This window comes from Aedes aegypti, chromosome 3 (genome assembly GCF_002204515.2).
Source record: "Aedes aegypti strain LVP_AGWG chromosome 3, AaegL5.0 Primary Assembly, whole genome shotgun sequence".
NCBI classification, from domain to species: Eukaryota; Metazoa; Arthropoda; class Insecta; order Diptera; family Culicidae; genus Aedes; species Aedes aegypti.
Genome location: NC_035109.1, coordinates 109,058,158 through 109,085,766, shown reverse-complemented (window position 1 = coordinate 109,085,766; position 27,609 = coordinate 109,058,158). Strand labels below are relative to the sequence as shown.

The 27,609-nt window shown below is 40.4% G+C and overlaps 1 protein-coding gene across 10 annotated transcripts in view; it reads right to left on the bottom strand.

Annotated features, from left to right (window-relative positions):
• Positions 1-11,097: 11,097 nt before the first annotated feature.
• The window catches only part of LOC5569999 (protein polybromo-1), a 51,347-nt gene continuing 34,835 nt past the window's right edge, over positions 11,098-27,609 (bottom strand). For 3 of the 10 annotated variants that reach the window (XM_021853623.1, XM_021853625.1, XM_021853626.1), the window contains 6 exons: positions 21,526-21,698; positions 21,296-21,462; positions 21,053-21,112; positions 19,552-19,977; positions 18,885-19,407; positions 11,098-11,637 (listed from right to left, as the gene is read on the bottom strand). In XM_021853623.1, the coding sequence (XP_021709315.1) occupies positions 11,333-11,637; positions 18,885-19,407; positions 19,552-19,977; positions 21,053-21,112; positions 21,296-21,462; positions 21,526-21,698 (1,654 nt within the window). In that variant the 3' untranslated portion in view covers positions 11,098-11,332. The remainder of the gene's footprint in view (positions 11,638-18,884; positions 19,408-19,551; positions 19,978-21,052; positions 21,113-21,295; positions 21,463-21,525; positions 21,699-27,609) is intronic. The other 7 variants (XM_021853624.1, XM_021853631.1, XM_021853629.1 and 4 more) reach the window with 5 other exon arrangements.

Genomic DNA, 27,609 nt, shown 5'->3' with positions numbered 1-27,609 from the left:
ACATTATTCAGCTTTTGGTTCCAAACCCTGGCTGATTGCTTCAAACCATATAGGCTCTTACGCAAACGACACACCTGTCCTTTTTCCACTCGTAGTCCGGGTGGTACCCGCATATAAATGGTCTCCTTGAGATCGCCATTCAAATATGCAGTTTTCACGTCAACGTGCCTGACCTGCATCTCATCTCGTCCAGCGATGGTCAGCAGTGTACGAAGCGTCACTTGCTTCGCGACTGGGGCGAATACCTCGTCGTAGTCCAGGCCATATCGTTGCGTGAAACCTTGCGCTACTAATCTCGCTTTATATCGTACTAGTTTACCTTGCTCATCCTGCTTCTTCTTATAGATCCAGCGGCATCCGATGGTCTTGCTTCCTGGCGGCAACGACGTCAAGTCCCAGGCCTTGCACTCCCGCAATGACTTCAGCTCGTCGTTCATGGCGGCCTTCCAATGGCCATTCTCAGGATCACTCACTGCCTCTTGGTAGCTTCGGGGTTCACACTGCTGACTCCGAGCCAGTTTACCATCCGCCACGTAACGTTCAGGTGGAATACCTTTCGTTGACCTTCCAGACCGACGAGGTGTAACGGCGAATTGCTCCTCCTGCAAATGCCTCTGGATCGAAACTAGTTCGTCGTCCTGTCGAGAGACAACACTGCCATTGGCATCTTCATATACACTCCGATCTGCTGGATTTTCAAAACCAATATCCAAATTGTCGCAAGATTCTTCTTCAAAACCACGGAATTCTTCCTCATCGTCACTTCGCTGGCTTCGCTCATCTTCGGAATCTTCATCGGACTCGTCCGACTCTTCATGCTCCATGTTGCTGGACGGTTTCACCGGAGGCACCACGAAAATTTCGTCATCGACTGCATCCGGAATCTCTCGATCACTTGACGGCAAGAAACGAGCATCACGACTGAAAACGATTTCGTTTGTCTTCAAGTCGATGAAACGCCACGCTTTATGCTGCTGGGAGTACCCAACAAACGTCAATTTTGTCGCCTTCGATTGCAGCTTCGTCCGCTTTTCCTTCGGGATGTGCACATAAGCTTCCAAACCAAAAATCTGGATCATGCTCATGTCCGGCTTCGTACCGTGCCAAATCTCGTAGGGCGTCTGCTGCACCGGTTTCGTTGGCAACATATTCTGCAGATGGTTGGCCGTGTTAACCGCCTCGGCCCAATAACGATAATGCAACCCAGAATCGATGATCATACACCGTGCCATCTCTACCAGCGAACGATTTTTGCGCTCCGCAACTCCGTTCTGCTGTGGCGTGTATGCTGTCGTAAACTGCTGCTGAATTCCTTCCTGCTTGAGAAACTTGACCAACTCTGCGCTGCGGTACTCTCCTCCTTGATCCGATCTGATGATCTTCGGGGGTCTACCAAACTGCGTTTTCATCAAACGTACGAAATCTCGGATAACGTCCACGGTATCCGACTTCTTCCTAAGAATGTATAGAGTGGTAAAGCGGCTGTAGTCGTCGATCAGCGAAAGAAAATACCGACGGCCTCCAGGTGTAGCCGTTTTCATCGGCCCACACAAGTCACTGTGGATCAAATCCAACACTGCTTTCGACTTACGCCTCACTTTCTTAGGAAATGGTCGCCTTGCCATCTTTCCCTCCAAACAGGGTTCACAAGAATAACGAACAGAGCAGTGACGTACCTTGATGCCTGTTGCTAAAGCTTTCCGCTCGAGATCCAGGATAGCTTGAGTATCACGATGTCCCAGCTTCCTGTGCCACTCGTGTATGCAGTTCTTCGTATGACACTGATCCGAAACTGCACTAGCACGTTCAACCATTTGAAGATGGAACAGACCCTTGCTTGACGGCGCAATAGCAGCAATCTTATCACCGTTCGCAATTCCACATCCGTTCTTGTCGAAGATTACGCTCGCTCCCTTCTGAACGAGCCTGCCAACGGACACGAGATTCATGTCGAGATCAGGAACGAAAAGCACTTCACTCAACAAAATTCGCGTTTCTGCGCCACCACCTCCGATGCAAAAAATCTGGCACAATCCGACGCCTTTCACCGCTGCATGTTTACCGTCGGCAACCGTAACCGATTTCGGAGTGTCCATCCGCGGTTCATTGAACGACACGAAAAACTTCCGATTTGCGCACATATGCGAACTCGCACCGGAATCGACGATCCAGTCTTTCGCCGCGCACTCACTGGCAACAAACGCACTATTTCTCGGTTCTACGTTCACATCGGAATTGACGACACAACCATTCGTCACGCACTCTCTGGCAAGAAAAGTAAATTCTTCCGATCGCGACGTCGCAAGCTTCGCCTTCGCGAGCTTTTTCGACACTTTTCTCACTTCGCTGTGCCTGCTCACTGCTGAGCTACTGTCACCTTCTTCTTTCTTCTGCCTCAGCCACAAGCTGCAGTTTGCTTTCTTATGACCGGGCTTCTCGCAGAAAAAACACACTGAGTTTTTCTTCTTGTCTTCCGCTTTGAGAACAACCGAATCCACTACCGCCGGATCACGACGCTTGTGCACTTCGTTTATGATCTTCCCTTTCACAAGATGCATCGTTAGCTCATCATCGGCTCGGTTCTCTAGCGTCGTCGTCAAGGCATCGAACGAACCAGGCAAACTTCGAAACACTAAAACCACCTGGAGATCTTCGTCTAGTTTTGTTCCAGCATTAGCCAGCTTCTCGAACAAATCCTCAAACTCCATCAGGTGTTCTTCGATGTTGTCCCCGTCGTGGTACTCCATGTCGCAGATTCGCTTGAGCAAATGCACTTTGGTCGTAAGCGTCTTCTTCTGGTGCTGCTTTTCCAAATTGTCCCACACTGCTTTCGCGGAATTCGTATTCCGGATATGCCCGTGTTGACTTTTTGTCAGCAATAAACCGATCGTCGCGCGCGCTCTTTGGTCTCCCTCGTCCCAGGCAGCCAGTTCCGCGACGTTCGAACCCGAAGCAGCCACTTCCGGCTTCACTCCCGGCGAGACATACTTCCAAAGTCCTTCTCTCACTAACAAAAACTCGACTTCCAATTTCCACGAATCGTAATTATCGTTCGTTAACTTCGCGATACCAATTTTCTCCATTTTTGTTGAATTTAACACTTCCGGAAAAATTCCAACAAACACGCCACGACTTGTCTGAACGTGTTCACTTTGCACAAAAACAAAATGGCTACTTCACAGGCCCATAACCTATTGGAGGGGTAAATTAGCAGAGAGAACAGTAAAACACGTCTTTACAGGTCGAGGCAAAACACTTGAATGAGCTTTATTCATTTCCTCCTTTCCATTCCCTTTTGAGCTTCATTCAGTCAGCTCCTTTTACACTCGATTGGCGCGCGATGCTGAATGGCGCAGGGCTGCCATCAAGATTTTATGAACGAAAAACTTAGAATGAAATCCCTGAAATTTGTAAAGGAATGATCGAAGCAATAACTGGAATAATTTCTGTAGTAATTTGCTGGTGCGAAATCCAAATGAACTTTTGGAGAATCCATGGTGGTTTTACTTGACAAGTTACCCAAGAAAAGTTTGTAGGAATTGCCGGAGTAATTCTCCGATGAAATGTTGGAGAAATATCTAATGAAATTTCTGAAATCACTAAATGAGGAAGACCTGATCGAGTCCTGGAAAAGATCTTATAGATTTACAAAAAATAACTCCTGTAGGATTTTTTGGAACAATTCTTGAGAGCAACTATGGGTGAAATCTTGAAGAAATGCTTATAAAATGGCAAAGGAACTCCTACAGGAATTTTGGTACGGTTTGCCAGAAAAAAAAAATCTGCAAAAACACTGGAATAAACCTTTGTGGATGTTCTTGGAAGAACTTTGGAACAACTCTTGGTGAGGAGTTAATGTAAAAATCTTCTTTCAGAGTAATCCCTATGGAAATTACTAGAGGTAGTAGCGTTGGAGTGTTCAATACTTTCCTTTAACAATTTCTTGAAAAAACTCCTCCAAGAATCCCTGAAGAAATTGATCCTTGGAAAAGTCCTTAAAAGTATTCCAGAAGAAATTTTTGAAGAAATATTTCATAGAATTCATGAAGCATTTTCTTGAGTAATCTGAAAAGAAATTCCAGAAGAACAATAGCCGAACAAAAGCAATAGTCGCGTAAGAATCTCTGAAGTTTTCTCTGAAGGGCTGCATAATTCAGCATTAAGATTCGCTGCAAGCAAAAGAGGAAAAAAGTTACTTTAGAGACCAACTTGGTTAAAAAAGAGGCTTTAGAAGCCAAGCATTAACATATACCATAAGTGCACCAGTATCCGCTCATGCCCCTTGTAGATCATATCGATCAGTGGACTGTATTTTTCTTATCGCAAATTCGGAATAATTTCTCGCGCACAGAAAGAACAGTTGTGTTCTGTTCGACTTTCATTTATTGACAAGACAAAGCTTCTACAGTCGCATATAGCGGAAACGGAAAAGCAAAATAAAAAATAAAACATGGGTAATCCAAATTGATGTAGTCTGGTTTCTTTAAAATATTACACTCAACATTCTCCCCGGCGTTGGAATCTAGGGTTCCAATACTTCCTTCCTGTCCTGATGTTGTTCATCATCCAAAGGTAGAATACAGATTTCAGCCACGGCTCTCTTAAATTCACCCCTGTTAGTCTTGACCGTAACCACTCTAGTGACATTATCCTTTCCAGCGTGTAATGCAACGATACGTCCTAACAACCACTGCGCCGGCGGAGCATTTTTATCTGCCAGCAACACCAAGGCTCCAGGTTTGATTTTGGTTAGACGATGCCACTTCTGACGATTTTGCAATTCTGGTAAATATTCAGTGGTCCACCTTTTCCAGAACTGCTGTTGCATACTTTGAACTAGCTGCCATCTTGATAGAGTTGACTCCTTGAGATGAAGGTATGATGGCTCGGTAATAGTTTGCATTGGTCTTCCAATTAAAAAATGTGCTGGCGTAATAGCAGTCAAATCGCTTGGATCATCTGAAGCCTGCGTCAACGGCCGCGAATTTAAGACCGCTTCAATTTGAGTTAATGTTGTATACAGTTCCTCAAAGGTTAAACGACGAGTTCCGACGATCCGTTTCAGATGATGCTTGATCGACTTAACCCCCGCTTCCCACATTCCACCAAAATGTGGACTCCGAGGGGGAATGAAACGCCATTCGATGCCCTTACTGCTGCAGAACTGATTCAGTTGCTTTTGGTGTTGCTCGCATTCGAAAAGTCGTCGTAACTCTTCTAATTCGCCATCCGCACCCACAAAATTTGTTGCATTGTCCGAAAAAATCGTAGAAATCAATCCTCGTCGGCTTACAAATCGTCTCAACGCTGCTAAAAACGCCTCCGAAGAAAGGTTGGACACCAACTCAACATGTATAGCCCTTGTGCTCATGCACACAAAGAGGCAAACATATCCTTTCGTTATCATCGGTCGTCTTGCTTCTGTTGTTGATTTGATTGAAAATGGACCAGCAAAATCAATCCCAGTTCGAGTGAAAGCTGGCGCTGGTTGCACACGATATGACGGTAAATTACCCATCAACTGAGTCGTTTTGTTTGGGTCCGCACGGAAGCATGTAGTGCAAGAATGAATTACCTTCCTGATAGTTGACTTTACATTTAGTGGCCAGAAACGTTGTCTGACTACCGCCAGAAGTGCCCGTTGACCTAAATGCAAATTTTCGATGTGCAGATGTCGAACCAACCTTTCGGTGACTGGATGCTTGGCGGGCAGTAACATCTGATGACGGCTATCGAACGGAATGAACGCATGCTTGATACGCCCACCTACTCGAAGGATTGCGTCCTCGTCGTCAAGGAATGGATACAAAGTTTTCAATCGGTGCTTCTCGTTCTCACCTCGTTTCACAGCTGCAATTTCGTTCGCAAAAGCTTCGGCTTGCACCAGCCGAACAATTACCTTCAACGCTCGAGTCAGCTCCCCGGCTTGGAGAGGTCCTTTTATCACTGTTTTCTTTTTCGAAGCAACATAAAACGCAAACCGTATCAAGTAGGCCATGTGCCGCTGTAGCTTACCGAAATCACTAACGTCATCAAATATCTTCATCCGCGCATTGGTGGTGATAGCAAGTGTCACTGGATTCTTCAGCTCAGGCAGCATTTCATCCGGGAGCGTTGGGACAGTTCCAAGATTGGACACGTTGGGCATTGTGCTGGGACCGTTCCACCAGAGTTGTTTCCGAAACAAAGCTTCAGGCTGCTCACCTCTCGAGATAATATCGGCTGGATTCGAGTGCGTATCGACGTGATTCCATTGGTAGTCTTTCGTCAAATTCTGTATTTCTTTCACGCGGTTGGACACGAAGAGCTGTAACTCCCCGGGTGATTTTCGAAGCCAACTCAATACTATTTGTGAGTCACTCCACAAATACACAGCAGCAAATTTTGTTTCAGTTGAGGATAAAAATTTGTCTGCCAAGCGAGCGAGTAGCACCGCAGCCAATAATTCTGATCGTGGTGTCGTGATCGGTTTCGAGCGGTTTGATGATTTTGGGAGAATTCGGGATTTGCTACATATAAGCTTCATGACGAACGTACCATCCGATTGCAGTATTCGAGTATACAAGCAGGCTCCGTATGCTTGTTTTGAAGAATCCGCGAAGCCGTGAAGTTCAGTACTAATGGCGGTTGCTGATAGGATCCATCGTGGAATTTTCAAACGGTTCATCGTCACTAGTCCTTCACGAAACAATTTCCAACGATTTACAAATGCCTGTGGTAATGGGGCATCCCAATCTGTCGTGGTGTCTGCAATCTCTCGAAGAAACAGCTTGGCAGTCGTCAATACAGGACCGATTAATCCCAATGGGTCAAAGATTCGTGCAACTTCACTCAAAACCTTACGACGTGTCAATGGATGTTCTGGATTCGAATTATTCGAAGGCACGCAAAACGAAAACCAATCTTCTTTCGGACTCCAAGCAACTCCTAGCGTCTTCACTATCGCTTTCGAATCGATGTCGGAAACATTCACACCATCTCCTTTCAGTTCATCTGGAACATCCTCGAGGATAACATCCGAATTTGAACACCATTTGTGGGCATCGAAGCACCCACGTCGCAATAGTTGCACCAGCTCTTGTTGAAGCTTACAAGCCTCCTCCAATGTCTGCGCTCCAGTGAGGGCGTCGTCCATATAGAAGCACTTTTCAATTGCTGCAGCTGCGAGTGGATACTCTTCAGAATGGTCGATGGCTAGCTGTTTTAGCGCCATTGTAGCCAAGAACGGTGACGATGCTAGTCCATATGTTACAGTTTGCAGTTCAAAATTCTTCAATGGCTGATCGGAAGAATCTCGCCAAACAATTCGTTGGTACTTTTTGTCTGCCGACTGTACACCGATCTGACGAAACATTTTCGACACATCCAAGGTAACGACATAGCGGAAGCAGCGAAAGTTCAGCAGTATCGCCACCAGATCATTCTGCACAATGGGTCCTGGAATCAAAGCATCGTTGATGGAGATGCCACTAGATGACTTGGCCGACCCGTCAAACACAACTCTTAACTTGGTGGTGGTACTCGACGGCTTGATGACGCAGTGGTGGGGTAGATAAAAGGCACCGTCTTCATCAGTCGTTGTATCGATTTCCAGCATATGGCCCAACCGCTGATATTCGATGATAAAATCCGCATATTGCTGCTTCAATAGCGGGTCTTTATCCAACTTGCGTTCCAAGTTCAAAAAACGTTTGATTGCCATCGTCTTCGATTCGCCTAAGTCAGCCTCACGCTCATTGAACGGGAGCCGAACATAGAAGCGACCCGCCTCGTCTCGCTGGAATGTACTGCGGAAATGATTGAGGCAATCTTCATCCGTCATCGTGGTGCTTCTTGGATTATCGGCAAGTCCTTCTATTTCCCAGAACCTGTTGAGCAAATCACACAGATTTTCATTCTCGACTATCGTGCATAATGTGGGTTGATGTTGCTTCGCTGCGGTTGTAGCGTTCCCGCCAACAATCCATCCAAGTTCAGTTTCTGTCACTGTCGGTAGCTCCGGCGCCAGCTTCATGCGATTCGGCTTCAACAAATCCCAGAAAATGTCTGCACCAATCAAAACGTCAATACGATTTTTCTTGAAAAAGGATGGGTCGGCCAGATCAATTTCAGTGGGAAGCGGCCAATTGCGCACGTCCAAATTTCGCATCGGGAGGTCACTGATGATTTTTGGAGTAACGAGACAGTCGAGTACAGTGCTGTAGTTGTTGATTCGAGACGCAATCTTCAACTGGATTTTGAACCTTATTTTCGTACTCTTCCCATCGAGGCCACTGACGAGGTAATCAACAGGTTCCTTCCGCAGAGCCAAACAATCGGAAAACTGTTCCGTGACGAAATTGGACTGTGATGCACAATCCAGGAGAACCCTGCATGGGAACGGCAACCCTGTACTTCCGTAAGCGGTAACAACGGCAGTCGATAGTAAGCAATGGTTTTTCGCAACTTCATCGCGGGTACACAGCGTCGAAGATGACTCCACATGATTAGTTTCGATTGGATGAGCAACAGATGGAGTGGATTGCATCTGTGTTTCGTCGACCCCGCTTCCGGTCTTTGCTTCACCCTCCGACGTCTTTGCTGTCACCGTTTTTCGATCCTCATGATGCAAGAAAGTATGGTGTCGTTTGCCACACTTTTTGCAGGAACTGGACGATGGGCAGTCGACGGTACGATGTCCTCTTTGAAGACAATTATAGCACGAACCACTTTTTCGCAGAATGTCATACTTTTCACTTACACTGTTCTTTTTAAAGTCATCACATCTCCACAGTTCATGTTCACTTTGGCACACTGAGCACTTCAGTCCAACGATTGTAGCGAGCGTATTGCTCCTTCCCACCGAACGGGGTGGTTTCGCAATGTCCACAATGGTTTTCGTGTTCATGTTGATCTTCTCTAGAATCTTACAGCGCTCCTTCAAAAAGCTCATGGTTGCTCCGTACTCGGGAAGTTCACCAGGCACTTGATTGGTTTCCCAAACTTTCCGTGTTTCGTTGTCCATCTTCGATGAAATCAAATTGACCAGCATCGCTTCGCCCAGCCCTTCGACAGGGAGGTCCAAATTCTTCAACGCATCCACATTCTTCGAACAGTTGTCTACCAGTTTTCGCAACTCAACAGCACTTTCTTTCGTAATCTTCGGCATTTTGTTCAGCGCTTCGATGTGCCGATCAATGATGAGACGTAGATCTTCAAAACGTTCGGTTAGCATCTCCCAAGCAGCATCATAATCATTGTTATTAATGATGTCTTGGTCTATGATGCCTGCCGCCTTTCCCGTCAAAGAATTCCGAAGGTGGTATAGCTTTATTGCCGGTGATTCGTCGGTGTATCGCCCCATTATTGATTGGAACATGCATTTAAACGATAGCCAATTCTCATAAGAGCCATCGAATTGCGGCAATGGAACTTTCAACGGCGGCAAGTGGCCGTGAGAGGCAACGGTAGGCGAAGAAGCGGTGGGTACAGCAGAACGAGATTCCTCCTTGACGATGGATTCGATTAATGAATTCAGCCTTATGACGAGATCATTATAGGCCGTTTCGAAAACCACGATTTCTTCTTCTTGTTCATCTCGGGTTTCGTCAGAAAGAGGCAGTGCATACAACACTTTTTGTAACTCGTTGAACTCGCAAGAGCAACATTCGACATTCTTCAAATGAAGTTGCAAGAAGTGAATGTTTTTGAGGTTAGGGTTCGGATTGTCGGCAGTGTCCAATAAGGATCTCTGCTCTCGTAAAAGTTTTGACATCACTGCCCCTCTCTGACGCACTAGCACTTCATATTCTTCTTCAATATGGATTCTTCTTTCTTCTTTTTTCTTGTTTTGTTCGGCGATTTGTTGATTTATCGGTGTGTATTCGCTTCCTGCTGATTTCTTCGCTCCTTTCGGTGTTCTTGTTGAAGGCATTGTGTTCGACGAAAGATCGAGCGAGAGACTAGAACAATGGCTGCCTGCCTCGCTACATTCGGCCGTCGGTACGACCAAATGTTCACTATTTTCATCAAATTCACGGCTTTTCTTAAAATTGTTCGTTTCACTGCTTCATCCGGTGATGAAGGACCAAATGTAGATCATATCGATCAGTGGACTGTATTTTTCTTATCGCAAATTCGGAATAATTTCTCGCGCACAGAAAGAACAGTTGTGTTCTGTTCGACTTTCATTTATTGACAAGACAAAGCTTCTACAGTCGCATATAGCGGAAACGGAAAAGCAAAATAAAAAATAAAACATGGGTAATCCAAATTGATGTAGTCTGGTTTCTTTAAAATATTACACTCAACACCCCTATTTCTGCTCATTAGTGTAAAAAATGATTTTTTGTGTCAAAAAACTAGCATTTTTCGCAAGGATATATTTTAGCAATATTAACAATTATTTATATTGAAAACACGAGACCTCGTGAACGGTCATTGGATTACTAGCTATTTTTATCTGCTCATGCAAAAAAATGAACAAAATTTAAAAAAAATTTCGATTTTAGTATGAAGCCTTCTTTATTGCAGTGGTAGCTATGGTTTGACCATAAAACATATAAGGATAAATAAAGAAATTCGAATTCATGCATTTTTTAGTAAGCTTATCATGAAATCTGTTTACCGTGAGCAGAAATAGGAACACTTAGATGTAGTAACAAATGCAATTAAATATTTTTTTATGAAAGTTTTCCAAATTATTTTTATTTTGCCGATGATTACCTATACTTGGAGCTACAGGACATAAAAATAGTATTGATCGACACAATAGTTATTATATAATAAACATTTGAACACTTAACTTCCCTTAAAAGAGCGGAATCGGGTGCACTGATGGTACTTTTCAGATACTTACATTATAAAAGTGACCAAATCTCTCAAAAGAGACCTGCTACAAAGACAGCAGCAAAGTAACCACTCTTTATCTTTATTATAGGTAATTTAACTGTGCCAGTCATCCACAATTACGGCCATGGCGGATGTGGTGTAACGCTAGCGTGGGGATGCGGAGCAGAAGTCTTGGAGATCAGCCAAAAACTTGACTTGGATGTGGATTCCAAATCCAAACTGTAAAACCTCGGGCGTGTTCGGATTCAGTCAACTTACGCAAAGGACTTCGTATGAGATTGTTCGCCTACACATACACACATATATTCCTTACAATATAGCATAATTATAAGTTCATAAAAGAGGAAATCCTAAAACATTGACAGTTTGCGTATCACTATCAGGTGGAGATATACTCAACTCGCACCATTTGAAACAGAATGATTATCATCTTTCGTTGAAAGAAATCCCAATACGCACAGTACACATACCATACTTACGCTTCGCCATTGCTCCAGCAGATTCAGAACCGATCGAACTGGATGACGTCCTTCATCAGGAATCCACGCAGCTGCCAGATGGCGTCGACGACGGCTTCCGGCTTGTCGCGTCCCCTCTTGCCGAGCCAATGCACCGGTAGGCGGCTGGCGTCCTGATTGGGGATGGACTCCCGGGTCGCGGTCAGGGTCTTCTGCCAGGGCGTTATGTACTCGCTGTTGTTCTGCAGACCTTCTATGTAGCGAATGTACGCCTCCGAGTGGAGCACCCGCTGGGGCCGGGGTGGAACTGTGACGAACAGCGGCTCGGCTGGCGGAGCTGGCACGACTGCTGGGAGGGATATCAGGCGTGAGTTAAATCAGTTATGGAAATGAGTGTCTTGCTTAGAAATTAGATGCATGCATGCTTTTATTAAATAATTTTCACTCAGGGATTCCTTCCAGGAATTTTATCAAGAATTTTTCAAAGAATTCCTTCAAAGATTATCTGAAAATTCTTTCAGGCATTCCTTCAGGAATACCTTCAGGGATTCCTCCACAAATTCTTTTAGAGATTCTTCCGAGAATTCCTTTAGGGGTTCTTCCGGGAGTTCATTGAGGGTTTCCTTAAGAGAATCCTTCAGAAATTCCTTATAAGATTTCATAGGAAATTCCTTTGAAGACTCCTCTGGAAAATCCATCGAGGAACGCTCCAGAAACTTCTTTGCGGATTCCTCCAGAAACTCATTCAGGGATTCCTTCAAAAATTCCTTCATGAATTCTTCCGATAACTCCTCCAGGAAAGCGATTCCATCAGAAAATCCTTCAAGGATTAGGTCATGAATTCCTTCAGTGAATCATCCGAAGATTTTTAGATGATTTGGAGGATATTCTAGAGGAATACCTACAAGATTTTTTGGAAGAATTCCTTCAAGCTTTACTGGAAAAAATCCTGAAGAATTTAATGAGGAGTTTTGTAGGATTTCTTTAATGAGGAAGTTTTGTAAGATAATAATTAGAAGATTTTTTTTCTGAAGAAAATCGTAGAGTAATGCCTGTAAGATTTTCTGGAGAAATTTATGAAAGATTGCTGGAAGAACTTTTTGAAGAAGGTCTGCTCCGTTTGGTATAATGGTATTTGGCATACAGTCGTTTGGCATAATAATCGTTTGGAGTAATGGTCGTTTGGAAAATTTTAAAAGGAAGTTACTGCAGAGTCACAGTAATATCCGGGACTATAAGATTCGTCATAAAATATCGTGTTCCTTCTTTTTTTTTCAAACGACATGGCATAACTTAGGCGTCAGACACATTTTTGTCAAAAATGAGCTATAATATCAAGGAATTAAATGTCTCGGAAGACATGTATGTTGTACTTTCAAAAGAGCTTTATTGGATATTGGTTTCATTGAAAAATGAAGATTAGAATTAGGACATACTATCAATAACTAAAAACTGAAAGTACGATCGCGAGCAGTTTATCAACCCTCTCTTTCCCATGGTAACACAGGTGGTCCATCGATTTTCGACGAACGCTAGCTAAATCGAATTGGTACGATTAGCTCAATAATGAATCGAATAAATTTATGCGCTTATTTGTCTCATCAAACGTCGAAATAAATGACCAAAGGGTCAAACTATTGAAAAACAATAAAAAAATATAGAGGTTTTGAATAATTTAGCTAATTTGCAACAAGCACATTTTTTAGAAACGCCATTTTGACAGTTAAATTAAAGACACATTAAAGACTTCCATGTGCCTTGCAGTTGCCCAAAATTTTATGTCTCAACAAAGCTGTGGGAAAGAAAGGGTTAATGGTAGGAATTTAATCAAAATCAATGTTTTTTCACAATAATGTCAAACGGTTATTATGCCAAACGACTGTAATGCCAAATGGAATTATGCCAAACGGGGTAGACTCCTAGGAGAAATTCCAGAAGGATTACACGAAGGATGAAATGTTAGAGGGTTTCCTGTAGTCACTTTTGAAGGACTTTTTGAAGCACTTTAAAGACAATTTTTGGAGGAAATGCTAGATGATTGTGTGGAGAAATTCCTGGAATTTGGAAGAACTTCTAGAGGGTTTTCAAGTGCAATTGTTGGATAATTCCAGGAAGAATTTCTTAACAATCTGCTGGAAGAATTCTCGAACAAATTAACGAATGATTTGCAGTACTGAAAAAAACGTCCAGAATTGATCAACTAGGTAAATATTAATTCAAACAGCAATCAATTTTCAGGGGTATAATTAGGGGTAACCTCAATTTATCTAAGAACTATCGGAACCTTTTGAATTTTCAAATAATTCAATGAATTCTTCCAGAAACTGTATCACGTGACTGAGAAAAGTTCCTCAGCATCTGAAGCCGAAAAACATTATGATTATTAATTAAAAATAATCATTTCATTTTTCTCTGAAATTTTTCCAGGAATTCTTTGTGAATACTTCAAGGAATTATTTGTAGAATTCATCCAGGAATTCTTTCTGGAACTCGTCTAGGAATGCTGTCTAGAATTACCCCTAGATTTTTTTAGGAAATCTTTCAGAGATTCTCTCAGTGTGTCCTCTGGGAATTCTATCAGGGGCTCCTATATGAATTCTTAAGGGGTTCCTCCATTAATTCCTTCAGGGATTCTTCCACGAATTCGTTTGGAGATTCAATATTTTTTCAGGGATTCCTTTAGAGATTTGTCCAGGGAATCCTCCATGCATTTCTTCAAAGATATCTCCAGGAATTATTTATAAGCGTTTTCTCCGAGTTGTTTCAAAGATTCCTTTCGGAAATTTTTTATAGACATTCTTTCGAGAGAACCTTTTAAGATTCCTTCGGGAAATCTTTTAAAGATACCTCCAGATACCTTTTTAAAAGATTCCTCTATTTTTTTTTGCAGATTTCCCCAGGAACGCTTACAGATTTCTTCGAGCTTCGAAAACTACTTCCGGAAGTCCTCCAAAGATTTTTTTTCATAAAACCTTTCATTGATTCCTTCAGGGAATCTTTTAGCGATTCAATCAGAAAATCCTTCAAGGATTCAGCCATGAATTCCTTCATAGAAATATCCGGGAATTCCTAGATGATTTGCTGGAGGATTGCTTGAAGGATGTCCTGAGGGATTACCTACAAGATTTCATGGAAGAATCCCTTCAAGTTTTCTTGGAGAATTTAATGAGGAATGTTGTAAGATTTTCTGAAGGATTGGTAGGATAATTTGAAGATCTTTTTCTGTAGGATTGTCTGGGGAATTTTCTGAAAGATTCCCGGCAGAACTTCTTGGAGAAATTTCAGAAAGATAGCATGAAGGGATTCCTTGATGAAATTTTAGAGGGTTTGAAGGACTTTTTGAAGCACTTCAAAGACAATTTTTGGAGGAAATGCTAGATGAGTGGAGAAATTCCTGAAATTTGGAAGTACTTCAAAAGGATTTTCAAGTGTAATTTCTGGATAATTCCTGGAAGAATTTTTTAAGGATTTGCTGGATGAATTCTAGAACAATTAATCGATAATTTCCTGGAGAAATTTCTGAAGGACATTGTAGTGGAATGTTTGGATGATTTCATGGTAAATTTCTTGAGGGGATGCCTTGAGTTCAATAAAGAATTGATAGGGAATTTCCTGAAAAAAAGTGTAACTAATTATGCTCAATATCTACATTTTCTGCTTACGGGCGCGGCCAAACGTAAAGCGAAGAGAAAATTGCTTGAGAAGGAATAACAATTATTAATAATGAAAAGTCGATAGGATTTGCATGAGGCTTCTAGCTGCCCTGGCCGACACCTAACATAAACAGTTTCGGCTTTTTTTCCTTTAGACTATAATGTTTGTAAGAAGAGAGGATTGAAATATACAATCGTGTTTGATTTTTTCTTCAACATATTACATCAAGCCTTTTTTCTGTAAAACTCCCCTTGTGTAATGGATCATCGTGACTACTGCTTTCGGAACATTTTATTTGTACCTATTTTATTTGGAGGCGATGGTGTGTAGAACTTAGTATACCTACATAATGTTTAAAAAAAATCCACCAGAAGGCGTTCTTCAACTTAAAAACATAAAAATGTGTAAACATGCTAAACAATTATAGAAATGCATTTTACGAAGAATTATGTGAAAATTTGTTTAAAAGATAACAAGCTGTTCAATATTGAAACAATAGTTCAGAATCGATCAACTAGGTAAATATTTATTCAAACAGCAATCAATTTTCAGAGGTATGCCTTGCGTTGGGGAAACTTCAATTTATCTAACAATCATCAGAACCTTTTGAATTTCTTAATATTCCAATGAATTCTTCCAGAAACTACATCGCTTGGCTGGAAAAAGTTTCTCAGAATTTGAAGTAACAAATTCCTCAGGGGTTTCAGAGATTCATCCAGCACTAGCTTCAGGATATTCTATAAGAATTATTTCTGGAATTTCTTGTTAGGAATTCTTTCTCAAATTCTTCCAGGAATACTTTCTGGAATACCTCTAGGAATTATTTGTGGGATTCGCCCAGGAATTCTTTTTGGGATTCATCTAGGAATGCTATATCATCTGGAATTTCTATTCAATTCTATTCTAAGTGCTTGCACAGCCAATAATGAAAAGCATCCTGGAAATACCGAAACTATTTCTGGTATTTTCTTGTCAGTATTAATATTTGCAGAATATTAGTGATATGATACAAATATTAAAATGGCCAGGCCCACTGTGCAGACTTGGAATTAAAGATAATTAAAAAAATCGCGGCGATCAGGTTACTCACGTATGAATAACATGATAGACACAAATTTTCAAATTTGTTGAAGAAGAAACGGGGACAACCGTACCAACCGTTTCATTTGAGGAATAAAGATAAAATCGTTGGAAGTGGCTAGGAATGCTATCTTGAATTTCTACAAGAATTCTTTCATGGATTCCTCTAGGAACTCTATTTGGAATTCCTATATGAATTCTTTAAGGAATTCCTCCATGAGTTCCTTCAAGGATTCTTCCACGAATTCGTTAAGAGGTTCAAGATTTTTTCATGGATTCCTTTAGAGATTTGTCCAGGAAACCCTTCAGGGAATCCTCCAAGCATTTCTTCAGAGATATCTTATAAGAGTTTTCTCCATAAATTGCTTCAAAGATTCCTTAAGAAAATGTTTGTTAAACGTTCTTTCGGAAACCTTTAAAAATTCTTTTGGGAAATTTTTCAGAGATTACTTTAGGAAACTCTTGAAGAAATTCGCCATGAATTCCTTCAGTGCTTTCTCACGGAATTTTAAGAGGGTTTGCAGGGGGATTGCGCGAATGATTTCCTGGAGGTATACTTTTTTTCTGTTCGGAACATAAACCACTGCGACCAAGATTTGATCTATTGTAGTATATCCCGCGTCCTTTGTTTAGTGCATGTCGTGTTACCTTATCACTATTGAGAAGTGATAAAGTATTCGGTTTTCTTACAGTTGTAATTCCTAACTTGATCCTTACTTCTTCAAATTAGAGAACTAAATAAATAAAAGATTAGAAAACAAATTGTTGTATTCGACTCATTTTTTTTCCTTGTCTTAAGATTATTCTCGGCAACCGGGTAAACCGAGACTTGTCACTTTCAACAAGGTTTACAATTGTAATAAGGACTAAAAAATGTTCCTTTGATTACTATAATATCCTGTTCTCTTCGTTGGAAGCAGTCAGGACTAGGGTTCACTGGTAGATCTTAACCCCATAACGCACCACGAAAAGGTGATCTACCCGCGTTATGGGTCGGAGGTATACTTAGAGGATTTCTTGAATTAACTCCTTCAAGCTTTCAAGGAACATCTTAAAGGAACTATCAAATCATTTTGTTTGAATTTTTGAAGGATTTTCTGAAAAAAATCGTGGAGGATTGCTTGCTGGATTTCTTGGAAGAATTGCCATATATGAACTGTCGGAGTATTCCTTGCACATGCTGATGAAAGATTGCCGGAAGAACTTCCTGGAGAAATTCCTGAGTGATTTCATGTAGGAATTCCTGGACGAACTGTTGGAAGTTTTCTTGCAGTAACTCTTGGAAGAATTTCTGGATGAACTCTAAAAGAATTTCTGGAAAATGTCATGCTGGATTTCTTGGGGGAACACGCTGATTTCCGAAAAAATGAGGAATTTTCAAGTATTGCAGAATTTGCTCTCATTCGGTTTCGAAACAGTATCGAAGCAAGCGAAGAAAACATCCCATCTGTATCGGTCCATGCTCGGTTATGTTTCGCAAGTTGTAACCTGAGAGTTGCGACAAGCTTGATAAATAACAACTGCGAGCGAGAGCCCCAAAGAGAGAGCGTTGATAAAACCCATTTTTTATATTCGTTTGCCGTATCAGGGGATAGGTGTTTTATTTCACTGGCATGACAAATAAACCATGAACATCTGATAGCAATAGTGTTCCACAGGTTTGAAGCTTGTTGCGATAAGGGAAAGATACTCTCATTTTTCTCCGAATTCGACCCCTGGTAACTAATAAAAATAATTAAAATCAACATTTTCCGTTTAACATTGATAGAACTCAAAATTTACTTGAGGTATAATTTTAAGACTTGGTTTTCTACGATACTGGTTATCGAAGATGTTTTCACTTCATTTGACCTCAATAGGGCGATATTCAAAACTGAAAAGGCAATAGATGGCTCTTTTCAGTGGTAGTAAAAACGAAATTATTATTATAGCTTTATTAAGGAGATTTTCAGCCCAGTAAAAACGAAATCCTGAAGCAAAGAAAGCACCACGAAAGATGAATTAAACACAAAAAGTTATGTATTCACATTTCATTTGATTTCTAAGCATTACTTTTTTGATCCAGGTTCCTAATTGCCAGTAATTTACGTTTTTCATTATTTTCCATACGTTTTGACAGTTTTTGACTACCATTAATTTTAGTACCATTCTTCCATGCGCTTATGTTGAAAGTTTGAGAAATTTGAGAATCCAGCATAGCGCGATCAGTGAGTGGAATACAAACCACAGTGTCATCGCTCGGCGGCCAGTGAAAGAAAATGAATGTTCGAAAAGTTGTTGCCTGTACTTTTTGCCGCTGGCGCCAACAGTTGGCGTTTATGAACTAAATAAACAGTCGTTACACTATTCGAACACTTTAATTTATGCTCTTAATAATCGGTAAGTGATAAAAAACTATAGGTTTTACAAGTTTATGTTGTATAAGGTCCTTTTGAATTCCTTAATATTCCAATGATACTTCCAGGAAACAGCATCGCTTAACTTTAAATAGATGGCGATTGATAAGTTACCGAGAATTTGTGGCAAAAAAATTCACGATTCTACTACAAATCTGGTATCAAATGAACATTTTTGGAAAGATATAAATGGAAAGATTTTGTTTGTTTGTACGATATAAGTCATCTGGATAGGGAGAATAAAGTTTATACATCTTCACTCATTCTGAGAATCAGATGTATGAATGGTACCTACACAGAAAATAACAAAATGTTCCAACGGTTATTGAATAAAAATCAATACTGAAATACAAACACTTTGATCCAACGGGAAACACTAAACAATTGCATGCAAAATCTTCAACGTTTCAAATGTAAAACCTAGAAATTAAAACTAAAGAATAACGAAAGAAAAACCAAAACTCACAATTATAATACGGTGCTGGAATGTAATTACTTGACTGATTGTTTGCCCCGGACGTTTGGCTAGATCCTCCAGTAGAAGCTTGAGCCGCAGCAGCAGCCGGCGTTGCAGACGTTCCTGACGATCCACTTGCGGCACCCGAACCGGAAGATGCTGTCGCACTCGGACTGGCGGCCGCAACCGGCACCGTCTGCTGCTTGACGATCGTCGACGGATGCGGTTGCGAAACGGAGTGTCGCTTTGCCGGTGTGAAGTTCTTGCTACGGTCCTGCGGCAGCACCAGCTTGGCCGCCGTCTTCGTCAAGTGTACCTCGCGAACGTGCTTCACCAGACGCTGCATGTGCGGGAACGGCGGCATGCTACGGCGCAAACGGACACATCCACGCCAGATGCAAACGAATTCCTGTTCGGCGTTCTTCATGAACGTTTTGTACACGCACCCGGTAACGTCCGTGATGCAATGCTCGGTACAATCGAACGGATCCTCAAACTGGTGGTCACACTTATCCCAGCAGCATTCGTAAACCTATGGCAGAAACACAAGAAAACTATTAGAACCCATCCAATTCTCCTCGAACCCAACGACATAAAACACGAATCTACTTCTAAGAGAGACAATCTGGATGAAACATCAGGGCTACAATAGATTCGACGCTCTCGGTCAACTAACATGATTGGGCATTATTTCTTGGACGAGCGGACCATCCGGTTTAGCCGGGGCCGGGCTCGGACAGCTAACCTCCCCATTTTCTGCTACAAATTTCGCCGCATTTTCCTCGTTCATCTTGGTGGCCTTCTGCTCCCAGGAGGACTTCTCCGCGTCAGTCAGGTTGCGCCACTCGTTGCCAACAATGCGACTGATCTCACCGAACGTTGCTTCCGGATGGGTGGCCACTACGGTCTTCCGACGCTCGCTCGAGTACAGAATGTAACCGGTGACCAGCTTTTTGCCTTCCTTTTTGGCTTTTTTGCCCGAGGCTTGCGGTGTTCCGACGGAAACGGGAGGCACCGGGGACGCCGTGGCAACCACATCCGAACCGATGGACGGTGGGCCGTCGATCGAGTCATCGATGATGCCGAACTCGTCCTTGATTTCCTGCAATTAGCGACAGTTGTGGTTTGTTTGATCGAATTATGTATTAGTGGTTTTGGTAGTGATTTATTAGACGAATTATGGTTAAAATAAATAAATGCGTTATTGATACTTAAATACAATGTGTAAAAGCCTACGATTCCCTGTGCTGAATGCTTGTAATAATACTGTAAAAAATATATTTGATCATTAGTAGCCAATTGTTAAATATGTTAAATTAGAACCATTGATTATTTTAGCCCTGATTTTTCACGTTAGACAAATGAATCAGATGATTTCAACCGTGATTAGTTTGTTAGTTCGGTTAGCAGTTCATACATAAAAAGAACAGTCGGATGATTAGTATTATACTGTTATTATTAGTAGTTAGGATAACTGGTTAATATTTTGCTATACCTATTGAATGTTTGAAAATATCTAATAAAAAAGTGTTACTCGAAAATGAGCCCATGCTTATTTTTTCTGTTTGGTTTAGCTTGATTCCCACCAAATATAAGCGGTATGCTAAAATTGACTTTTATGTAAAATTGAAGAAAAAAACTAGTAAAAAACAATAACATAAGTAACATGTAAACAAAGAAAAATTTATTCTTGTCAATTAAATTTCCTTCTGTTCAGTTATGTTTGTTCAAATGATTCAATATTCAGTTTTAAGCTGTCAGAGAAGTTGTCCTCTCTGACAGTGGTACAGAAAATTATTTTCCGCAACTTTTTTCCACTGAAAATAATAAAACAAGATTGCACATGTCTTGCAAGATTGTGGATGTCTTAGGATTTTCCTCAAAGTTTTCGTTTAGAAGTTCTTTAAGATCGCAAACTAGAAATTAGTCTTATGCCTTTAGCTTTTAGTATCGAATGGGAGAGTTGAATATCCTGAAAAATGTAATGTTACAAAAACAGCTATCGTCCTATTGAAATGGACCACCGTGGTGTGATCTACGATCCTTTCTATCTTCTACCGTATTCAATTACAATTTAAGATTAGTACAAACCAAGCAACAACCCAAAACCAAAGTTAAAACTAAAAAAACGGTGAATGGAATATAGCACACAAAACTCTAGCTTCGCATATATTTACCAGATCAGACGACGGAATGGGTCTGTTTTCCTGCAGGGCTGCAATTTCACCGCAAGTAACCTATTTTCGAGAAAACACACACGTGAAATGAAATAATAAAAGAGAAAAGGAGAGAAAGAACACGAATATTGCCCACTATGAAAAACGGTGTGAATCAAACCCACACATATACGCCACACACACATACACACATGAACACACTCCCGCAATTTGAAATTGAAACCGTGAAAAGCAAGCACCTACCTTGGGTGGATTGATCGCACGCCGGAAGTGATAGATCTCGTCCTGCGTCACCATTTGGGTGTGGGTGAACTTTTTCAACGCGCCGGCCTTGCGAATTTGCTTCTTCAGCTCATCGTACACGGATTCGCAGAGGAACACGTCCGCCTCGGCGATTTCGGTGGGGCGTCCTGCAAAGGAAGACGGAATTGGTGTAAAATGTCCATAGGTGGATAGTTTCAAAGCAAGCATACTTGTAACATATTCATGTTGCTCCAATACAGCACAACGTCCGACGATTGCAACGGTTGGTGTAGTTTCCTGCACAGTTGAGAGCATAACTTCCTGCCGGTAGAACAGACGACTGATTGTTCCTGGAACCTCCGGGGGTGTCAGAAGCCATGGACCGCGGAAGAAGGATTTTCCACTGAAAGCAAATAGTTTAGTAACGAAGTATAATACAGCACAGGGCTGGTAGAGAATGAGTGTCTTAACCTTATTTTCCCATGGTAACTCCAGAGCTCCATTGAGTTTCATCAAACTTAAGACAAATTAAATCAGATAAATACAATGCAATAGTTACACAAATATAATTCTATACACATCAGGTTAACCCAATACTCAATCAACTGTTTCAATAGTAAGTGTTTGTAACCATGTGCATAGGAAACCCAACAAACATGGGACTGACATGCATTTATGGGCAGTTTATTCTTTCAACCATTGTTTATGAAACGCTTTTTTTTGTAAATATCTATGCGATTGAAGTCATGAGAAAGAGAGGGTTAAATATAGGAACATGGTCTCTGAAGTTCCTCAATATGTTTCAAGAAGAGATAAATAAAAAAACACAAAATAAAAAAGAGACCAAACAGTAACTAGAGTACACTCCAAGAATATTTATGTGAAGTTTTTATAAACATTGTTCCATTGATTGTTTGCTTGTCATGATTATTTTGGTTATCGCTCAAGATTTCTTACTAAATTCTCAATTATTTATCAGTTATCGCTCAAGATTTTTTACTAAATTCTCAAGGAATTTCATCGAATAGTATTTTGGCATTTGCCCAACATATTCTTTTGGAATTACTTTCAAAATTTGTTGAGGAACTTATCTAATGATTATTTCACGGATTTTTCCAGGGGTTCTTTAAAGATCTAACAGCCAGTATTTTTTTAAGATGTCTTCAGAAATTACTTCAGTGATTCCTGGAACAACTTTCCTGAAATTTCTCAAAGGTGTCCTAAGTTTTCCAGGAATATGAAAAAAATGCTAGAGATTATCTGAGCATTTCCTCTAAAAATTTAGTTTAGAACTTCTCTGATAATATTCCTATAAATAATCTTATCCCAGATTTTTCCTAGGTTTCGTTTTTCAATCATTCATTTTTTTTACCTAAAATTTATCCATAAATTCCCACGGAGTATGGCAAGGAAACTTTTCATAAATCGTTGGAAAAGAAATCCTGAAATAATGCAGCAGATATCCCAAAGTAAAGCTATCAGTACACTATGGCAAATACTTGGCTTGGATTTCTACAGAGCAAACAAATGTTTGATATTGCACAATTTTTGACACAGTCGAAATCGATGTTTGTGTTTTGATTTAAGGTTAGCCAAATATTTGCACATTTGGCAAAGCGTGTACTGGCAGCTAAACTTTTGACGAAACTTCCTGATAAATACCTGATGAACTGCTGCAGGACTTTTTCAAGGATCTCTAAAGACACTTCTTTTATTTTTTGTATGGTATTCAGTTGGAGCTGCATGACAGCTTTACTTGTCAAGGCTGAATCCTCGATCTGGCTTTTGCCAAGTTTCCCCTCTACCAGGACCAATACTCAGACGGACTAGGCTATGATGCCCACTTGGCCCCACTGTCATATTAGTATTGTGACGAGATAGTTTTTGAAAAACACCCATAATCTCTTGCTTCTGAGAAAAAGGAGCATTGTGAAAATCAGCAACTCCATTAGAATTAGTTTGTATTATTTGCATGAAACTACGAGAAACTATGTTACTTAAGATCTCTAAAGACACTTCTGGATGCTCAATAAAGTCTTGAAGGGTTTTTATGAAAAATTGGTGGAATTATTTTTGGGAAAATCACCAAACGATGCCCTGAAGAATAGTCTACAGATATCTCAGAAAAACCTCGGACAGAAATTCCTATTTTTTAAAGATATAGGAATAATTGTAAATAATAATTGAATGGCAATATTGTAGCATTTCCTAGTGGAAATCTCTAATAGGGTAGGTGTATTAGTTATGGCCATAGAGGTTCCCTATTTCGCCATACGTGATAATTTGAATGTTTCCACATTTTGAAAGATTTTGTGCGTTTTAGCATTATGATATATCTTAAAGTTAAAACACTCAAAAAATCTTTTGAAAAATCGGTGGAAAATTAACTTTAATTAATCATTAGAAAAGTCTGCTGCAGTTGAATAGCCTCTATGAAATGCTCAAACATTCATTCATAGGGTAGTGGCACCGGTTTTTGCCATCCTGACAAAATATATGTCTTTAAAATATGCAGGAATGGATAGTTCACAATATTTATTTTTTAGAGAAAAATATCGAATTTAGGCAGAAACCTTTTTTTTTTGTTATTGAAAATCGCGTTAACTTATATGGGCTATCATAATCAATTTTGGACAGATTTTTAATTTTAATTCGTAATTTTAATTGTTTTATGGCTTTAGCGGTCATGCGACTCAAAACTAAAGGGAGTCAATAGAAGCAAATGATGGAAATGAATAGGTGGATAGGCGTCGCAAGGGAGCGACAAGATTGAAATTTAATTAGGTGGTGTGCTCAACTTTCACCACCTAATTAAATTTCAATCTTGTCGCTCCCTTGCGACGCCTATCCACCTATTCATTTCCATCATTTGCTTCTATTGACTCCCTTTAGCTTTGAGTCGCATGACCGATAAAGCCATAAAACAATTAAAATAAAAACAATCACGGTCGATACCTTCTCCTATGTATTTAATTCCTAATTTGGCTAATCACATTGTCTTTTTTATTAGAGTTGCCAAGTTGGGAACACCATGCATGTCAACAGCTTCTACCTTATATGTCTGCACGAAATTCTTGGAGGAACTTCATGAGAAATCCCTGGACGAATTGATTGAGGCAGGAAGGAAGGAATTTCTTTAAGAACTCCTGGAAAATCTCCCGAATGAAAAATTGCTAGAATGGTGCGTGGAGGATTTTCCAAAATAATCTGTGGTTTCTGAAGCAATTTCAGGTATAACTTAGGGCGACTTTTGGAAAGAATCTTTTAAAGAATTACTGAATTCTCATAGAATATCTTGGGAGTTTTTTTTTCTGGACCAATCCCCTTAGGGAACAAAGGGAGATATTGGAGGAAAAATTACTGGTAAAACCTTTTCTTAGAAATTGCCCGGAATTGCTGGAGAAATGTACGTACGAAGCGCTGACAGACTTGCTAGAGAAATATTCGCTGAATGAATAATCTGGATTAAGCACTGGCAAAATTCCTAGAGCTCTTCGCCGGAACTTATTGCTCAATTATGATTTGCACTTTGCAGCACATTATGAGAGCCTGTTTATCATATACTGCTACATCTATGATTAGATCGGGGGATAGCATTGCCAATGTTCGTAAGCGCCGATATGATCAAAATGCTTTTCTTTGTCGGTATGCATTCTTTACCTAATAATACACTGGTTGGACAAGCGAACAGTACTTATTTGTTCTAAAATATTTGAATTATAAGAGGAAAATGGATTGACATGGGCATATATATCAAATTATCCGAAGAAACACCAGGTAGTTTAGCGTAGAAACCAGGTTGCTATGACAGTAACCTGGTGTTTACGCCAATTCATCCATCAATTCCTCAAACTTACTGATTGGTCGGATAAAATGACGTATGCATTGGCAGATGTTAAAAATACTAAATTAATCAAAAAGTCTCCCCAAGTCAACCAATGATACTGCTGGTGGTAACGTCGAACATGGGCAGAGCAGTGCTTGATAAAATCCCTTTAAACAAGCTCAAAACCTGGGGACTCTATTGCTACAGGATGTTCGGGGATTATTTATCGTGCCACAAGCGAGAAAAATCTCTGTGGGTCTCTCATTCGCTGCTCTTATTTATCATATTTAACAAATACACTTGCGAAACATTGCCGATCAAGGACCGATACAGATGGGATGTTTTTCTTCGCTTGCTTTGATCGTGCTTCAAAATCATTAGATGACGAATTCTGCAATGCCTGACCAGATATTTCAATGCAATTACTCAAAACAACATAATCTTTTCCTTTTTTTTTTTAGAAATTCTCCAACATCCCATGTAATTTGTAGGAATTTCTAGATATTACTGATGGTTTCCTTGCCGCCAAACCGGAAGGAATCGTTTGAAAAGCTATACCTGTGATCCATCGATTTAGAAAGAATACCCTGAATGGAATGCTTGAATACTCATCTATATATCTCTGTACGAAATCCTGGAGGAACGTCATTAGGAAACAACCCTAAACGAAGTTAATGAGACCATGCTTGATAATACATCCCAACATCACCAGAGTTTGGTGACAGCAGTAGAGCAGAGTGCTGACTTTGCTCTTTGTGAGGGAGCGAAAAAACACTGAGAAGAGGCAACGAAACATCAGCGAGGAAGATGCACAAAACACAACAGAGGAAAGCGCCTTCAGAAAAGAGTGCCATCACAACTCCGCGAGGCCTGTTTTGTTCGGGCGGGTCATTCAAATGTTCTGTGTGAGAAAAGGTGAGCATATCAATAAGAGAGAAAGAGTATTACAAAAAATCGTTCAAGGATTTGTGTTGTGAATTCCAAGTTCAATTTTTATTTATCAAAAGAACGTCCAAATTGACTCATTTTTGCATTGCAGAGGAGTTTTTGTCAAGCTTGGTTGAGAGAGCTTTGATGAATTTTTTGAAGCATTACCTATTGAAAAAATCTCCCAGAGTAATAATAAAAGGAATCGAATTAAAAAAAGGTACTTGGAGGATTTCTCGAAATTACTCGGCCTGGGGCAATTCCTATGGAAACTCGAGCGTATTTTCGAAGAAATCTCTGTGGAAATATCTTGAATAATTATTGAGAATCTCTGCAGAAATTTTTGTAAAAATATTCATGGGATTTCTAGGAGGTTTTTCTGGACGAATTGCTTTGGGAATCAAATGGAGAAATTTGTGGGATTATTATCGGTATAACCTTTTCTTAAAGAACATCCTAGAACCGCTGGAGGAATTCCCGTGGCAATCACTGCAAGATTTGCTAGATAAATATATGGAGGAATTTCAAAAGGGCCTAAATATATGTCTGAGGGAATATCTGGTTTAAGCACAGAAAATATAACAAGACACTATTCTTCGAGCAATCCGTGGAAGAGTTTTTGCGGAACTTGTGGAAGTGTCCCGTATGAATTCTCGGAATCTCTACGATTTACACCATAGCATACATTGACTGTACATGACAATGGTTGCTTCTTCGTGACGTGATTGGTCGGAACTGGTAAGAATTGTACTTCGATCTAAATGAATAAGGAATGCGACGTTCTGCTTATTCTCGAAGTGCACGTTTTAACAGTGCTTATATTATTGAACAATAATGGCACCGGTCAAGCCCTTACAGTCAGTTGAGATGAGGAAGACTAATATTGTCTAGTGATTATTGATTCTAGCGACTGAGAATACCTCTGCATCTCCACAATCACCACGGGAAGGGTGTTTATTAGCGAGAAACAAGAAAGATCTCAGTGTCAGCTTTCGACGCTGATGCAAATCATGAACAAGGAGGAAAAAAATGACTTTTACTTAAACCTAGTTTTGCGTTTTTGTCTCACGGATGAAATACATTGGTAGAATATTAAAACATGAAACGAGCTCACCAGTTGGTAATCCATCCTTAACTGAGAATTCACAGCAAACCATCAGCAAGAGAAAAAAAATCACTCCAATTTTACGCCGAAAACCGAACAGAATCAAAAGACCACATACTACTCTGAATTCTTGGAACCTCTTCGATTTACACCAGAATCATTCCCATCACTCTTCCACGATATGTTACGGAAGTTTCAATTGATTTATTCAAAGGATTTTTACATCATCAAATCAATGAAATTGTTTGAAAATTTTTCCAAAATCCCAGGCAGCAGTGTTCGTAGTAAATTCTAAATGAGTTCCAGAAGCGTTTTTGTTGCAAGGAATCATTAATAAAAATCTATTAGAAAAAAAAGTAATTCCGGAGATATTCTTTGAAAACTACTCGGAGTATCTGGAAGTGAAAATTCATCGATTCAGCAGCCTTAGCGAGAGCTCCAAACCGATAACTAGTT